The 15,761-nt window shown below is 35.1% G+C and overlaps 1 protein-coding gene across 8 annotated transcripts in view; it reads left to right on the top strand.

Annotated features, from left to right (window-relative positions):
* NAP1L1 (nucleosome assembly protein 1 like 1) overlaps positions 1-15,559 on the top strand; it is a 34,072-nt gene extending 18,513 nt beyond the window's left edge. For 2 of the 8 annotated variants that reach the window (XM_005663991.3, XM_021091083.1), the window contains 12 exons: positions 3,547-3,688; positions 4,281-4,361; positions 5,174-5,302; positions 6,311-6,382; positions 7,756-7,895; positions 8,337-8,482; positions 8,573-8,592; positions 10,320-10,442; positions 11,142-11,171; positions 11,684-11,734; positions 13,218-13,261; positions 13,977-15,555. In XM_005663991.3, coding sequence (XP_005664048.1) covers positions 3,547-3,688; positions 4,281-4,361; positions 5,174-5,302; positions 6,311-6,382; positions 7,756-7,895; positions 8,337-8,482; positions 8,573-8,592; positions 10,320-10,442; positions 11,142-11,171; positions 11,684-11,734; positions 13,218-13,253 — 970 coding nt within the window. In that variant the 3' untranslated portion in view covers positions 13,254-13,261; positions 13,977-15,555. Of the gene's footprint in view, positions 1-3,546; positions 3,689-4,280; positions 4,362-5,173; positions 5,303-6,310; positions 6,383-7,755; positions 7,896-8,336; positions 8,483-8,572; positions 8,593-10,319; positions 10,443-11,141; positions 11,172-11,407; positions 11,735-13,217 lie in introns of all 8 variants that reach the window. The other 6 variants (XM_005663993.3, XM_021091082.1, XR_002343815.1 and 3 more) reach the window with 5 other exon arrangements.

The raw sequence follows: 15,761 nt of genomic DNA, 5'->3' as shown, positions 1-15,761 counted from the left end.
TATGATTGTTTGCTTCTTTATTAGTAATTTCAAACCCTTTACATGTCTTAGAAGTGGTGTTGTTTTTGAACCTAATTGCTGTTCTCTTTTCTTATTTTTTTATTTATGGTACTTTTTTCTCCTTTTTCTGTTTTCCATTGAGTAGATCAAGTTGTCTTCTGCTAGTTTCAAAGTTAATGCCTTCTGTTTTTTGTTATTATGGTAAAGTGGCTCATTACCTAATACCTAATTTTATTTATCTCCACTGGTCTCTTAAATTTACCAATAATATACTTCCTCTGGGCCTCTTTTTTTTTTCCCATCAAGGCAACAGTAAAATTTACCAAGATTATTTTTGACTCACCTATACCTTATATGGCATTTCCTGGATTTTTTTTTTTTTTTACTTCCTCAAAATTATTTTTCATCAATTTAGTGATCTGTGGCATACTTCCTGAAGCCTCAAATACCTAATACAATTTTTATTTTGCCTTCATATCTGAAATAGTTTGACTAAAAAATCTAAGTTTAAAGTTCTTAAGTATCTTAAAAAGTCAGTTAATTTTTTTCTTGTATACAGTGTTCTCTGTGAAGCCTCATGTCACTCTGACTCCTTTTCCTTTGCAGGTTACTTGCTTTTTCATTGAATATCTCTAGAATTTTCTTTTATCTTTGATAGTCATGAATCTCACTAATAGGTCTATTGGTTTGAGCAAAGATTTTTATATTGCTTTAACTCTGAAAAACTTACCATCCATATTTCTTCAGATATCCATTTCTCTTCTCTTTTTCAGCTATTGTTACATTTGTCATCTGTGTCTCCATATCTCATAGCTTTTCTTTTTTTTTTTGATCTTTTTACCTTTCCTAGGGCTGCTCCTCTGGCATATGGAGGTTCCCAGGCTAGGGGTTGAAGTGGAGCTGTTGCTGCTGGCCCGCACCTGAGCCACAGCACTGTAGGATCCAAGCCTCATCTGCGACCTACACCACAGCTCACAGCAACACCGGATTCTTAACCCACTGAGCAAGGCCAGGGATTGAACCCGTAACCTCATGGTTCCTAGTTGGATTCGTTAACCACTGCACCATGACGGGAACTCCTCTCATAGCTTTTATATCTGTCTTTTCTTCTGCCTTTCTGGAGAGCTTTTCAACCTCATGGATTTTTCTCTTCAGTTGAAGCTATCTTCTATCCTGTTTATCCTATTTGTTGGTAATTTTAGTTACTGTATTTTTCATACTTAATAATATTCCCACCTTGTTTTAGATTTCTTGGTCTCGTTTCATAGTATCCCTTTAGTACTTTCCTTCATCTCTTTAAATTTATTTACATGCCTGTTGAAATTTCTTAGTTTTTCTAATAATGCTTCAGATGTTAAATATTAGTACTCCTCAAGTGCCCAGTTATTTTGGCCTTATAGTTCAGGCACACTGGGTGACATTAGTTACTCCCATAATGAGTATTGAGGGAAGAGTGAAAATTAGACTTTGGTTTCTGACAGTCTAAGGGCATTTAAAGAGAAAGGACATGGGAGAGCTCCAGTCACTTGTGACTTACAGTTGACTGACAGTTCCAGGCAGTTTTCTTGGCTTTTAGGGAGGAGGCATTTTGGTTGTAATCCATTGTTCCTGGATTGGAGTGAGTAGAAGAGTGAGTGCTCACTGGCTCTGAGGCAGTCCAGCTTTTATCAACTCCTCATGTTATCCTGAGAACACTGGCACTGGGCTCTGTGAAGGGTGAAGGTGACAGGCAGTGAGTGTTGAAGTCTGCAGGTTTTCTTGCAGAAAGCTTTCTTCCAACTCGTCCTCACCCTGGTTACCCCCTACCGCATTTCTGCCTTGCTCACTCTGCTTGTACCAATTAAAGACAGCCTTAGCCCTCAGTTTTAATCAGAAGCCGCTCATGGGGTTGTGAATGTGAAATAATAGTTGTTTCCTTCTTGGTTCTAAAGTGTCTAAAGCATTGTGGGTTTTTTGTTTTGTTTTGTTTTGTTTTTTTAGATGTGGAGTTGGGGGAGGCTGATTGACCAAGCTCGTTGATCACCTTGACAGAACATTTTACTTTTAATTATGAGAAATAAAAGTTGATATTTTAGGGTTTTTTGTTTCATTTTGTTTTGTTTGTTTACTTCTGATACCTTAACTAAAATAGCGGTTAAATAAGAGAATTATTTAATTTACAATAATCTATCTGGTAGGAAGTTCTAACCTGGATTTAGGATCTGTTGTACAGTTTCTCTGAATTTAGAGATCTTGAGTGTGAAATACTTTCTGGGTGGTAGAGGGATTTATAAGTTTAATTATTTTTTAAGGGGCTCATAAACTAGGTGTGTATAACCTGAGTAACCATGGTGAATTGTATATGAATTATATCTCAGTAAAGTTGTTATTTGAAAAATCCACATCCTTTATAAAACATTACATATTTATTTAATGTAGTTTCAAATTCCAAATTAAACACATAGACTAAAATAGAAAATAGTGATGTTGGATACCATTCCTTTTCCTTAATAGGAAAAGATACACAGTTGACCCCTAGAACAACAAAGGAGTTAATCTGCATATAAGTTCTAGTCAGCCCTTGTATCTTCACTTCCTCTGCATCCATGGATTCAACCAACCAAAGACTGTGCAGTACTGTATATTTATTATTGAAAAATATCTGCATATAGGTGAACTTATGTAGTCCAAACCTGTGTTGTTCAAGGGTCACCTATACATATTTTAAAAATTAATTCAGGGGGTTCCCGCTGTGGCACAAAGGGATTGGCAGTCTCTGGAGCATGGGACACAAGCTCAATTCCTGGCCCAGCACAGTATATTAAAAATCCAGCATAGGTTGCAACTATAGCTCATATCTGATCCCTGGCCTGAGAACTCCATATGCAATGGAGGTGGCTAAAAAAGAAAAAAAAATTTTTTTAATTTAGTTTGTCATTGTTATTCTTAGAGTTAGGATAATTAGTCTGTGACTTTTTAACTATACTGCATTTTACACCTAAGATGCCAGCACTGACAAGTCCAGTGCTAAACTTGATTACAGTGAAAGATTTAGGGTTGGTGATAGGATTTACAATTTCTTTTTTCTTTTTTTGTTTTTTAGGGCCATACCTGTGGCATATGGAAGTTCCCAGGCTAGGGGTCGAATTGGAGCTGCAACTGCCAGCCTACACAAGCCATAGCAGCACTGGATCCAAACTGCATCTGTGACCTACACCATAGTTCATGGCAATGCTAGTTCTTTAAACCCACTGAGTGAGGCCAGGGATTGAACTCTCATCCTCATGGATCCTAGGTGGGTTTGTTTCTGCTGAGCTACAGAAGAAGTTCAATGATTTGTAATTTCTTACCAATTTATTGTACTTGGTTTAATTTCCACCTTTGAAACATTTTATGGTCAGGACAGGTCTGTGTATCTATATCTCTTGAATTTTAATAACTTTGAATTTCCTTTTGCTTCAAATAGGAAACCTATCACTCACTAACTTTTATGTTTCAGTGTGATAAAAGAAATGTGACTTGTGTTTTACTGTGATGCTGTATAACTGGTGCTTTCTAACCTTTCAGCTTGCCTAGGGTAGTAAAAAGACGAGTGAATGCTCTCAAAAACCTTCAAGTTAAATGTGCACAGATAGAAGCCAAATTCTATGAGGAAGTTCATGATCTTGAACGAAAATATGCTGTTCTCTATCAGCCTCTATTTGATAAGGTAATGCTTTCTCATACTTTATCTAAAATTTAAGAAGATACGGTGTTCCTGCTGTGGTACAGCAGGTTAAATATCCAGGTTAAATATCCAGTGTTGAAGTAGCTATGGTGTAGGCCAGCAGCTGCAGTTTGGATAGCGATTCTTGGCCTGGGAACTTCCATATGCCATAGGTGCAGCCAAAAAAAATTCAAGAATATAATAAAGCTTTGTAAATGTAAACAAACTTTTTTCATTACATCTCTCAACAAAATGACTATTAGAGGTATTTAGAAGGACTGTCAGTAACAGCAGTTCAAGTTGTGGTATACATTAATTAAATCTATAAGCATTCTTAGAGTTCCCACCATGGTGCAGTGGGTTGGGGCGGCTTGGGTCACTGCCGAGGCGCAGGTTCAATCTCCAGCCTGGCTTAGTGGGATAAAGGATCTAGCATTGTTTCAGCTGTGACTCAGATTCAGTCCCTGGCCTGGGAACTTATATATGCTGTGGGTGTGGCCTTAAAAAAAAAAAAATGAACATTTTGAATGAGAAATGGCTAGTTTTAGCTTGTATGCCAGTGTTTTTATGCAGTTTTTTTTTCTAATGATTTTAGCGATTTGAGATCATTAATGCCATTTATGAACCTACGGAAGAAGAATGTGAATGGAAACCAGATGAGGAAGATGAAATTTCGGTTGGTACTAACTTTAATTTAGTGTGTTTTTATATCTTGGAAATATTTTCTTTATTGTAAGATGGTTAGTGAGTGCAGATGAGCCACTGTTAAGCTTACCACCATCTATGCCCAAATTCCCTTTTTCCTTGCATTTTTATAGTAAAGTTCACAGGCATATAAACTCTGCCTTTGAACTTCATAATGACATACCAGAGGATCATTCCCATCTGTCAAGTGGAAACAGAGGCTTCTAAGTGACCTACCCAAAACTTAGAGATGGCAGAACTGTGACACAGATCCAGTGCTCTGTTATATATGGCCTGTTTCTCCAGCATTGATATTTTAATGCTGTTTTTTTAAGAGAATAGAATATTTAAGAACACCGAGGGAGTGAGGCAGTGGACAAGTCTTATATTTCATTTGCTTTTCCTGTTTACTCTGCTTAAGTCTTTTTTTTTTTTTCCCCATGAAGCTAAAACTTTTCCCTATAGCTCATGGTCCTAGTGACTTTCTTTTTGGAGTATGATGGTAGAAGTATTTATATAGAAGTAAGGTTTAGGGTGTTCCCTTGTGATGTAGTGGGTTAAGGATCCAGTGTTGTCACCGCAATGCTCGGGTCACTTCTGTGGCATGCTAAGGAGTAAAGTTTGGTATGGATAATAGCAGTGTTTACACAATTAGACTCAACTTCTTTGGCTAAAAGTTAAAATTAGTTATTAAGGGTTTGTTGGTTTCTGAACTTTATCAATGCCTGTATGTTAAGGGCATGTAAAAAATCTTTCAAGATGTCTAATCTAGGTATTCATTACTGAATGCTCTATTTTATTAAGGAGGAGCTAAAAGAAAAGGCGAAGATTGAAGATGAGAAAAAAGATGAAGAAAAAGAAGACCCCAAGGGAATTCCTGAATTTTGGTTGACTGTTTTTAAGAATGTTGACTTGCTCAGTGATATGGTTCAGGTAATTCTACTCATAAAAACACAAGTTTACCTCGAAGGGTAAAACCTTTGAAATTTAAATGGCTGTGATGACTAGTCTCTTTATCGTAGACATTTATAGAATGATTGCTTTCTTCTGAAAGAACTCTTACTGGTAGAAGGAAAATTGCAGCTTTGATTAATGTAACCAGATAAATTATAATTCCATTTTCAAAAATTAGATAATGAAACAGTCCCTTTGGTAATTGCTTATTATTGTCTGATGCTTTCTCATACAGCCTGTGCCTTCTATATGGAGTATGGAGGGAAGTGTTTCATTTGTCCTACCCCAGAGACTTTTAGTCTGAAACAGCTATTCCAAGGGACATTTGCATTTTAAAAGAATACTGTAAACATCTTTAACTCTTGAACAGTTGTCACTTTCTCTGGGAAACCAACACTGATGTCACCTTCTGGGAAAATTTGCTTCTCTAATCTGAAGTAATCAGTATTACTATCTGCATTGTAATACTTATTGCCTTGTGTTGTGATTGTAGGAAGGTAATCTCAAGGAAGAGAAACTATCTCAAAATGATAACTGTTTATTACATTTTTTCTTTAGCAAAGTAGGAAAGGAACATGAAGTAGCTGGGAAAGGCAGCAATTATGATTGGGAAACATTTTAAAGCAAACATCTAAATTTTACTTAGACTTAGTTTTGAACTTTTCAGGCTTTCAGTCTGTAATGATGTAGTTCTCTGTTGAGTCACCTTTTTTATAGCTGATAGAGGTAGAAGTAGGTAGAACTAAGTAAACTAGCTTCGGTATAAGGCACAACCTGGAGAGTAAGTCTTAGGGTTCGTAATTGTACACAAAACTTAACGTGAAATGTCTCAGCTAAGACTTACTGTACTTATAATAACAATATTATAATATATATTATGTATATTATAATGACAATATTATAGCAATAATATTCTATTCTAAAAACAGAACACTAGGCTTTAAATGCCATTTATATACTCATTTTAATTTTTTTGTTCATTTGAAGGAACATGATGAACCTATTCTGAAGCACTTGAAGGATATTAAAGTGAAATTCTCAGATGCTGGTCAGCCTATGGTAAAAAGAATTTTGAAATATTTTCAATTTCATAGCATTAGATGTTTATAGATAAGATAAATGGAACTTTCTAAAGAGAGGTGACATTCAAGGGTTAGACATGGGATTGAGAAGAAATCAAAACTGATACTTGATACTTTTATGGTGGGGGGCATGCCTGCAGCATATGGAAGTTCCCAGGCTAGGGGTTGAATCAGAGCTGCAGCTTCTGGCCTGTACCACAGCCACAGCAATGCCAGATTCAAGCTGAGCTCCGTCTGTGACCTATACCACAGTTCACAGCAATACCAGATCCTTAACCCAGTGATCAAGGATGGGGATCGAACCTGCATCTTCATGGATGGTAATTGGTTTCGTTTCTGCTGAGCCCACAAGGGGAACTCCCTGATGATTGATACTTTTAATTATTGGTAGGAAAGAAATGTTTGGATGTCGATAATTGTGATGCAATGTTTATTCCTTTTCCTCCCTCTGAACATAAACTATTTTTGAAATATAGTCAGTGTTTTATCATGGATTAAAAATGTGTTAAAGATAATAGCAAAAGAACTTGAATAAGAAAATACTCGGAGTTCCCGTCGTAGCACAGTGGTTAACGAATCTGACTAGGAACCATGAGGTTGCGGGTTCAATCCCTGCCCTTACTCAGTGGGTTAACGATCCGGCGTTGCCGTGAGTTGTGGTGTAGGGTGCAGACGCGGTTCAGATCCCACGTTGCTGTGGCTTTGGTGTAGGCCGGTGGCTACAGCTCCGATTCGACCCCTAGCCTGGGAACCTCCATATGCCGTGGGAGCGGCCCAAGAAATGGCAAAAAGACAAAAAAGAAAAAAAAAAAAGAAAAGAAAATACTTATTATGTACTAAAAGGCATGTGTCTAGGAATTAAATAAAATAGAAGATGTTAGAGGGCTCCCAGTTCTCCATTATGAAAGATTAACTAATAGCTTCTCCCCAAAACTGTCAATATTATGTAAAGCATGAGTAAAGATTCTATAGCCTGTAGATTCTTATGCTACCTATGATCAAGTTGAGCTTTTTCTCTGTCAAGCTCAGATTCTAGTCTGAGATTTAAAGTCTTCTCTAGAGATGGAGGGAGGAAGGGGGGTCTTGGTCAGTTTTTTAAACTGTACCTAAAATATTTCATAAATGTGTTACTAAATTGCAGCATAAGCTGAATTAATTTTCACATTATTTTGTGCCACATTTTGCTTTTAACACAATTTGGGATTATTTTTTTCCTTTCTCAGAGTAGGAAAAACATTTTTATCGCTTAAAGTTATGTTTATAAAAATCACAGATTAAGCTTTACTTACTAATGCATTGAAATTTATCATATAGGAATTTAATTACTATTTATGCTTTTTTTCTTTTAAGAGTTTTGTCTTAGAATTTCACTTTGAACCCAATGAATATTTCACAAACGAAGTGTTGACAAAGACATATAGGATGAGGTCAGAACCTGATGATTCTGATCCCTTTTCTTTTGATGGACCAGAAATTATGGGTTGTACAGGGTAAGTTTAATTTTACTACTTTAACAGAATATTGTATCTTTTTAATTTTACTTATGATTTGTGATATTTGGTATTTTCTAGTGTAACTGCTTGTTACACACATACGTACAAGTTTATCTCCAAACATTTCAGTACAATGTTTTCTGAGAAGAGCTTATGCAGTTTTCTAGAATTCTCTATAGACTATTACAGATATTTTCCCAAAGGAGTGCATGCTTAAATTTACTATTTTGAGTTTGTGTTAATTGTAAATATGTTTATTGAAAAAAATTTGTTTAGAAATAACAGTTATCTTCTTTGTACTGCTATAGAAAGCATTTAAATCAATTTTCCCCTCTAAAATTTGAAATTAAATATTTGATTAGAACAATTTCAGCTCTCCTAGCAATTGAAAGTAATGTGTTAATTGTGATAGGTAATTTTTCCCTTTTGTTTTGGCAGGTGCCAGATAGATTGGAAAAAAGGGAAGAATGTCACTTTGAAAACCATTAAGAAGAAGCAGAAACACAAGGGACGCGGAACTGTTCGTACTGTGACCAAAACAGTTTCCAATGACTCTTTCTTTAATTTTTTTGCCCCTCCTGAAGGTAAATAGTATTTTATTTTGGGTATTTATGGTTGTTTGATTAAAAGCTTTAAGTTTTTATTCATTCGAATTTCTCTTCTCTGTTTTGCAGTTCCTGAGAGTGGAGATCTGGTAAGCTGGATTGTTACTTATTTGTTGTATTGTTTACTACATATGCAGTCAAAAGACTGGTTCTTAAGTGTTGGGGAGTGGGATAGTTGCCACTAGCACTTTGTTGTGAGGCTTGTAGTGCATGGAGGAAGGACTTTACGTGTCTGAAAATTTATTCCATTAAAAAAATTCTGGAGTTCCCATCATGGCACAGTGGTTAACAAATCCAACTAGGAACCGTGAGGTTGCGGGTTCAATCCCTGCCCTTGCTCAGTGTGTTAAGGATCCAGCGTTGCCGTGAGCTGTGGTGTAGGTTGCAGACGCCACTCAGATCCCGTGTTGCTGTGGCTCTGGCTAGGGTAGTGGCTACAGCTCCAATTAGACCCCTAGCCTGGGAACCTCCATATGCCGAGGGAGCAGCCCTAGAAATGGCAAAAAGACAAAAAAAAAAAAAAAATTGTGTGTCCACTGAGAAATGATGAAAGGCTAAAGATTTTCCTTTGTCTTCAGACTGGCAAATACTTTGTCAGGGATTCAAATGTTCAGTCAGTTTTCAAAATAGTTTTCTTCCTTGTTGAAACTATAATATATTAAGTCATTTATTTATACAGTACTATACTAAACTCTAGCCACATTCTGGTTAGGATTCTTTTTGTGGTTATTATTCCAGGGGAAATTTGGTTTTTTTATATGTGCTTGGCAAATAGCTTAGAATAAGGAACAACCTTAAAGAAGAAAGCTACACAGGCAGGGTAGGCTAGATATGTTTTGAATTTGGTTTAAGTCTTTCACCAAATAATGATGATAGTAGCAAAACAGTCTTGAACAGTTATAGATAAAATACCCCTGCCTGTGATTAGACCTCTTTCCTTCAAAGTCTGTTCCTCTCACTGTTTTATTGTTATTAGAGTGGATTATGTTGATGAATCAGAATACACATTCAGAAATTCACAGAATATTTACTCATTGTTTAGTATTACAGAACTTAAATGAGATAATTTTAATTTTTTTTTTTTTTTCCTTTTTCTGCTGCATCTGTGGTGTATGGAGGTTCCTGGGCCAGAGATCAAGTCCAGGCTGCGGCTGTGACTTAAGCCACAGCTGTGGCAACTCTGGATCATTAACCCGCTGTGTCACAGTGGGAATGCTGAGATAATTTTAATTTTGAATAGTGTTAGCAGCATTTCTGGACTGTACTTTGCCATTAAATAGAAATCCTAGGCTGACTTAACCTTTATCAGTAGGACTACATCTCACTTGGCATTACATAGCTGCTTGGATCTTGTCTTTGAGGAACTGTGAAGTGATCCTGTGTTCTTTTTTTATGTCATGTATGCATGATGTTGTTTATAAAAGCCTGAGATTCTTTCTTATTGTTCCATTTGGTGTTTTCAATAATGATTTTAAAAAGAAAATTAGTCATAAAACAAAGTTGTTTTTGTATCTTTTAAGCTAGAAAAAACTAAATGTTAACCAGTTCTAGCTTTTATTTCACACAATTTCTCGAGTAAGTACACTGGCCTGCTAACTTATTTTCTTCATGTCAAAAGCCTATAAGCCTTGGGTATATGTAGATGACATTTGGTCATGAACATGTAAGCTAATTTTAAAAATTTAAAGTTAAAAATGAAGTTGGAAATTTCTGCATGTTATTTAAACCCAACAGTCCCACATATACCAAATTAAATAACTAAGTTGGGTTTTGTGTTGTTTTTACGTGTGTGTAAGCTTTTATTTTTCTTTAACAGGATGATGATGCTGAAGCCATCCTTGCTGCAGACTTTGAAATTGGTCACTTTTTACGTGAGCGTATAATCCCTAGATCAGTGTTATACTTTACCGGAGAAGCTATTGAAGATGATGATGATGATGTAAGTGAGTCTGAGTCATGCAGTGAAGTCATTTTGGTGAGGGTATGATAGTCAGTGTAGGTGAGAGTTTTAATGAATGGATGCAGTTTTTATAAAGATACAATAATTCAAAATTAGGCTGATTACATAACTTTCCTGAATTGTCTTAAAGAGGCCCTCCTAGGATTTGGGGGTTCATTTATTATAGTTTTTGTTTTCCTCCTAGTAGGAAGGCTACTCTGAAATAGTAAAACTTTACTATGTTGGGTTAGTGTTGTAAATCCAGTACATGTCTTTGACCAAACAAAACAACCTAGGACATTTTTCAGATAAAAATCTTCATTAGGAAGCATGGAATCTTTATTCATAGGAATAGTAAGTAACAATTAAGGTAAAAATTAGGCTGCTGTCAAATGTTTTGAATATTTTTGTTGTTAAATGGCCATCATTCAAATAGGCTTCAGGTCTTTTATGTGTGATGTGTTCCACAAAGTACAGGCAAGAAGTATTACCGACATAGTTATCTGATCACACTTTATTGAAGATTATACTGAGTTCTTAAAATTGGTAGGTTTAGATAATGGCACTGAGCTTAGTGATTCCTACAGGTATTGTCCTTGTTTTAATTTATTATCAGTCACCTTAGGGATGATAGCTAAATGCAGCTTTCAGATGTTTGTTAGCGTCATTCAAATGTCATTCTTTTTTTCCCTTTTTTAGTATGATGAAGAAGGTGAAGAAGCGGATGAGGTAATGTTTACCAAATGAGCAAATAATTCTCTGTTTAACACATTGAGAAGCAAATTGAGTGATATGTATTCCTTTGCTATAATCATTAATTCTGTGATACGGGATAAAAACATTTTTGAAAAAAAAATATGATTTTAGAATTCTACAGCCAAAAACAATGTATGTATGAGGTTTCAATAAATAAATTGCACAACTCAGAACTTTTTTTTATTTCAAATAATTCTGTTCTGCTGCAGGGTTATCAGCTCTTTGAAGAAGTCAAAAGCTGCAGTAAACTTTTTCAACGTTGGCTGCAGTAAATCTTTTCAATAAAACCTGTCTGGATGTCTCAAGTTGTGTTGGGAAATTTTTCATATTAGAAGCTTTCAAATTAAATTGCATTGTCTCCAAACTCTGTAATCATGAAAATCTGTTGACTTATAGAGTAACTTGTATTAAATTCTCCCTACATTATGAGCCATTTCTTCCTACTATGTACCTACTTCATGGATGCATTTTGAACTTTAATATAGGAAGGGGAAGAAGAAGGAGATGAGGAAAATGATCCAGACTATGACCCAAAGGTGAGCAAATTAGTGCTGTTTTCTATTAAATTTAAGGCAGGTTAAATATGAGTTGGTGATTCTGAATATAAAGTTAAATATAAAATTTATTTTTGTCTGTTAAAAGTCTTTAATAAATCTCTCCTCACTGGCATTTCAACAGTACATGTAATTTCAGTGCACCTTTCCTAAGAAACTTTTATTTTGGATTCTGACAAATTTTTCAGAGCTTCAGGCTAAATAACCCTAGGATTCTATTTTAATGACACATTATCTTGGACACTTTCTTTTGTAAAAAAAAAAAAAGGGGTTTTTTAAGAGGAATTTTTAATTAGATATTGTGTTCTTAGGTTGTTTTCTCCCCAAAGGAAAGCTTATAAACAAAGTTTAGTTTATAAATCATCTGAATGCCAGCATGCTCAGGGATAGGGAAGCAGAGTTCCTGTTGTGGCTCAACAGAAATAAATCCGAGTAGTATCCATGAGGTCGCAGGTTCGATCCCTGGCCTTGCTCATTGGGTTAAGGATCCAGCGTTGCTGTGGCTGTTGGTGTAGGCCAGCCACTACAGCTCCAATTAGACCCCTACCCTGGGAACCTCCAAATGCCACGAGTGTGGCCCTAAAAAAATACACACACAGACACAAAAAAAGGAATGGGGAGCAATATTATTGTTAGGGTTTCCCAATCACCTTTATTCTCCATATCTGAAAAGTCCCAGTCTCTTAATCCTGGGAAGTTGTCACGTCAGGGTTAGGAAAGGCCTTTATCTCCCACAAAATTCCTTTAGTATGTTACGTGGCTTTATCTGAAACTTCTGGTTTCTCTTTAACATATTCATTCATTTGCTTATGCTGTAAAATATCCAGAAGATACCTAGTAAGCAGATAAGAGAAGGTAGTTAAAAAATCAAATATCCTAACAGGTATGAATTGGCCTTAACTGCTAAATTAGGAGTGGAATTTTTTTTTTGTCTTTTTAGGGCCATACATGTGGCATATGGGAATTGCTGGGCTAGGGGTCAAATTAGAGCTGCAGCTGGAGCCTACATCACAGCCAAAGCAATGCTGGATCCTTAACCCACTGAGTGAGTCTAGGGATCGAACCTTCATCCTCATGGATACTAGTTGGGTTTGTTACCACTGAGCCACAGTGGGAACTCCCAGTATTTTTGAATAACTGATCTATTAAAAGGCAAAAATATTTGGTAATAGGACAACATATATTGCTTGGCTATTTTATTTGGGGATTATGGCTTAATGTGTAATGTGTTTGATTTTATGGAATTCGTTTTACAGTGTAAAATTTCAGGGAGTTTCATTTTAGCATTTTCCTGACTTGGTAATGGTTGAATTTATAATTTACAATCATTCCTATATCATTTCTTTAATTTGCCAGAAATTTTGACATAACAGTGAGATAATGTGATAATTAAGATAATTATTATTGAAAAATTAACTGAAGCAGGTAGAAACAGATAGATTGACTTCTTGTTTTCCTTTAACAGAAGGATCAAAACCCAGCAGAGTGCAAGCAGCAGTGAAGCAGGATGTATGTGGCCTTGAGGATAAACCTGCACTGTAATAGCCTAAACACAACTATTATTTACTTACAGCCTTATGTTTTTGTAGATTGAGAAGTTTTTTTTTTTTTTTTTAAAGGAAAGGAACTGATATTTTAAAAGACCAATTTGTTCTACTTAGCATTTTAACTAATTTTTCTGCCAGATATATTGAACGCACAAATTCTCTCATGCATGTTCATTCATTGCTACATAGTTTGGTTCTTCTTGGAGTAAGTAGACATGTAATTACTAGATTACAGTTATGAACATGAACAGAACTGTGAAATGAAACATACTTTTTTGTTTGCTGATTTCTTTCCTGAAGAACCAAAGTATTTTTTTCAGCTGATGGTTGAATGGGTTTAAGTTTGCTTGCACTAGCCAGTGCCTTTCATTGCTTTGTTACAGAAATAGAGTGACTTATACCAAGATAATTAATCATTTAAGAAACAAACCTTGTCAAAACAAGTATATGGTTAAGAATTTCCAGTAAGACCACACCTGATAACTTAGATTGTTAATCAGTTTTTGTATTTCAGGTGAGATAGCTACTATAAAAGACACCTTATTAACTCATAGTATGGTTATTGGTTACCACAGGGAAGTGAATAAAACTTAGTATTTTCTGAAGTAAAGCCTCATTATTTTAACTGTACTTTTAAATTTAACTTCTATTAACTAAGAATCTTTTCTTTGTGGTAGGGTCTACCTTCTGCTTCCCTGGAAAGGATGAATTTACATCATTTGACAAGCCTATTTCAAGTTTTTTGTTTGTTTGTTTGCTTGTTTTTGTTTTTACAGCCTAAAATAAAAATGTCAAATATAATTTTAGTTCTCAGAAGATAATGTCTTAATTTTGTACTAATTCAGGTAGCACAGGCCTAGCTTGAATTAAGTTATGTACCCAGTTTGCCATATTATTGAAGAAAAAGGTTTCCAACTTTGAAAGAGGTACTACATCTACTAATAAAGTGTGAAAAAAAAAGAGAGAATCTTAAATGATTTAATGTTTTTAATAAAAATTAAAAAGGTTAAATTTCATTTCCTTTGGTTATAACCATAGAGAAGGTCCCAGGCCTTCTACAATGAATTTCTAAATCTTAGAGCTTAAAGTACGAATATGTCATTTACTTACCCATGCCTTTTACTTTACTATGTATTAAAATGGGTAGTACTGTTTACTTAACTACCTCACACATGTGTTAAGGCATATTAAGTTAAATTTTATGAAATGTTTCTCAATTTCATTAAAAGCTCAAAAATTTGGACTTATTTTTACCACAAGTATGTGATATTCAGCATTTTATTTATGCCAAGGTTTGATAATTAAACTGGAAAACAAAGGTTACATACCTTTATTCTGGATCTGCTCCAGCAACACTTGCAGATCTTTGTGTAGCTCCTATTTCAGTAGAAGTGGATTCATGAACAACAACTGTTTCACAGAAGTCCAAGGATTTTCTTTCCAGCTATTTTAATTATGACCATATTAAATACTACAGACATTATGGGACTAAGACCATTTTTAGCAGAGGGAAATGCCATTAATTAGAGCTATAGAGCCACATTTAAAATACCTCAGGCTAATTACTGTTACTTTTGGGGATGAACTTTTGACTGTGAGGGTGGACTAACAATTGTAGTTTTAGGAAGACCTAGAGTTCCTGCTCTTAATGAAATTACATTGGGTTAATTTTTAGAGGTATACAGCTTAAGGTCTTGGAATATAAAAGTATATAGTACTATCCATTTTTTTATTTGTATAGTACTATCCATTCCTCTCCTGAGATTTTAACTTACTACTGGAAATCCTTAACCAATTGCAGTAGTTTGTAGGGAAAAAATGTCATGAGAATATCTCTTTTTCCTCTTTACTTTCAAAATGATTTTGGTTGTTTTGATTAGACATTCTTGCTGGTTTTTGTTTTTGTACCCATAGCTCATCTGAACACAGCTTTTTATGAACTTAAAAATTTTAATCTAAAGATAGAATCCCATTTTTGATGAACTTTAAAAAAGTAGCAGAATCACTACTTTCCCCCCAACCCCATTCCTTTAGGAAATAGCTATTGCCAAAGTGAAGAGGTAGATATTGTTTCATCTTGTTGTAAAAGGGGGAATGGTTTGCAGAGGAGTCATTTCTTAATAAAGTTGGAGTTTCAAGGGATATCAGTGTTCATCTTTGCCATCTCTTTAGTTTCAAAATGGTTCTATTCCATTCTAAAAATCTGAACTGTGTAATTTGAAATCCTTAATAAAATTTGCATTTAATTTTATAAAATGTACTGGTGATATTTCGGGTTTTTTTTTTTTAAACAATATATATACTTTTTTTTGAAGAGTGGAGAGATGTTTTGAGTAGAATATTCTATCCTTGGCCATGATGGCCTGTAAATTTGTGTATTAAGAGCAACCTCCGCAAACCTGCTAAATAGTTTGTTATTGAAAGATTTAGAAAGGAAGGAATTCTACAGTTCTACAGATTAT

Source organism: Sus scrofa, chromosome 5, assembly GCF_000003025.6.
Source record: "Sus scrofa isolate TJ Tabasco breed Duroc chromosome 5, Sscrofa11.1, whole genome shotgun sequence".
Taxonomy (NCBI): domain Eukaryota; kingdom Metazoa; phylum Chordata; class Mammalia; order Artiodactyla; family Suidae; genus Sus; species Sus scrofa.
The sequence above is the reverse complement of the archived record's forward strand: the minus strand, read 5'-3'. Positions and strand labels throughout refer to the sequence as shown.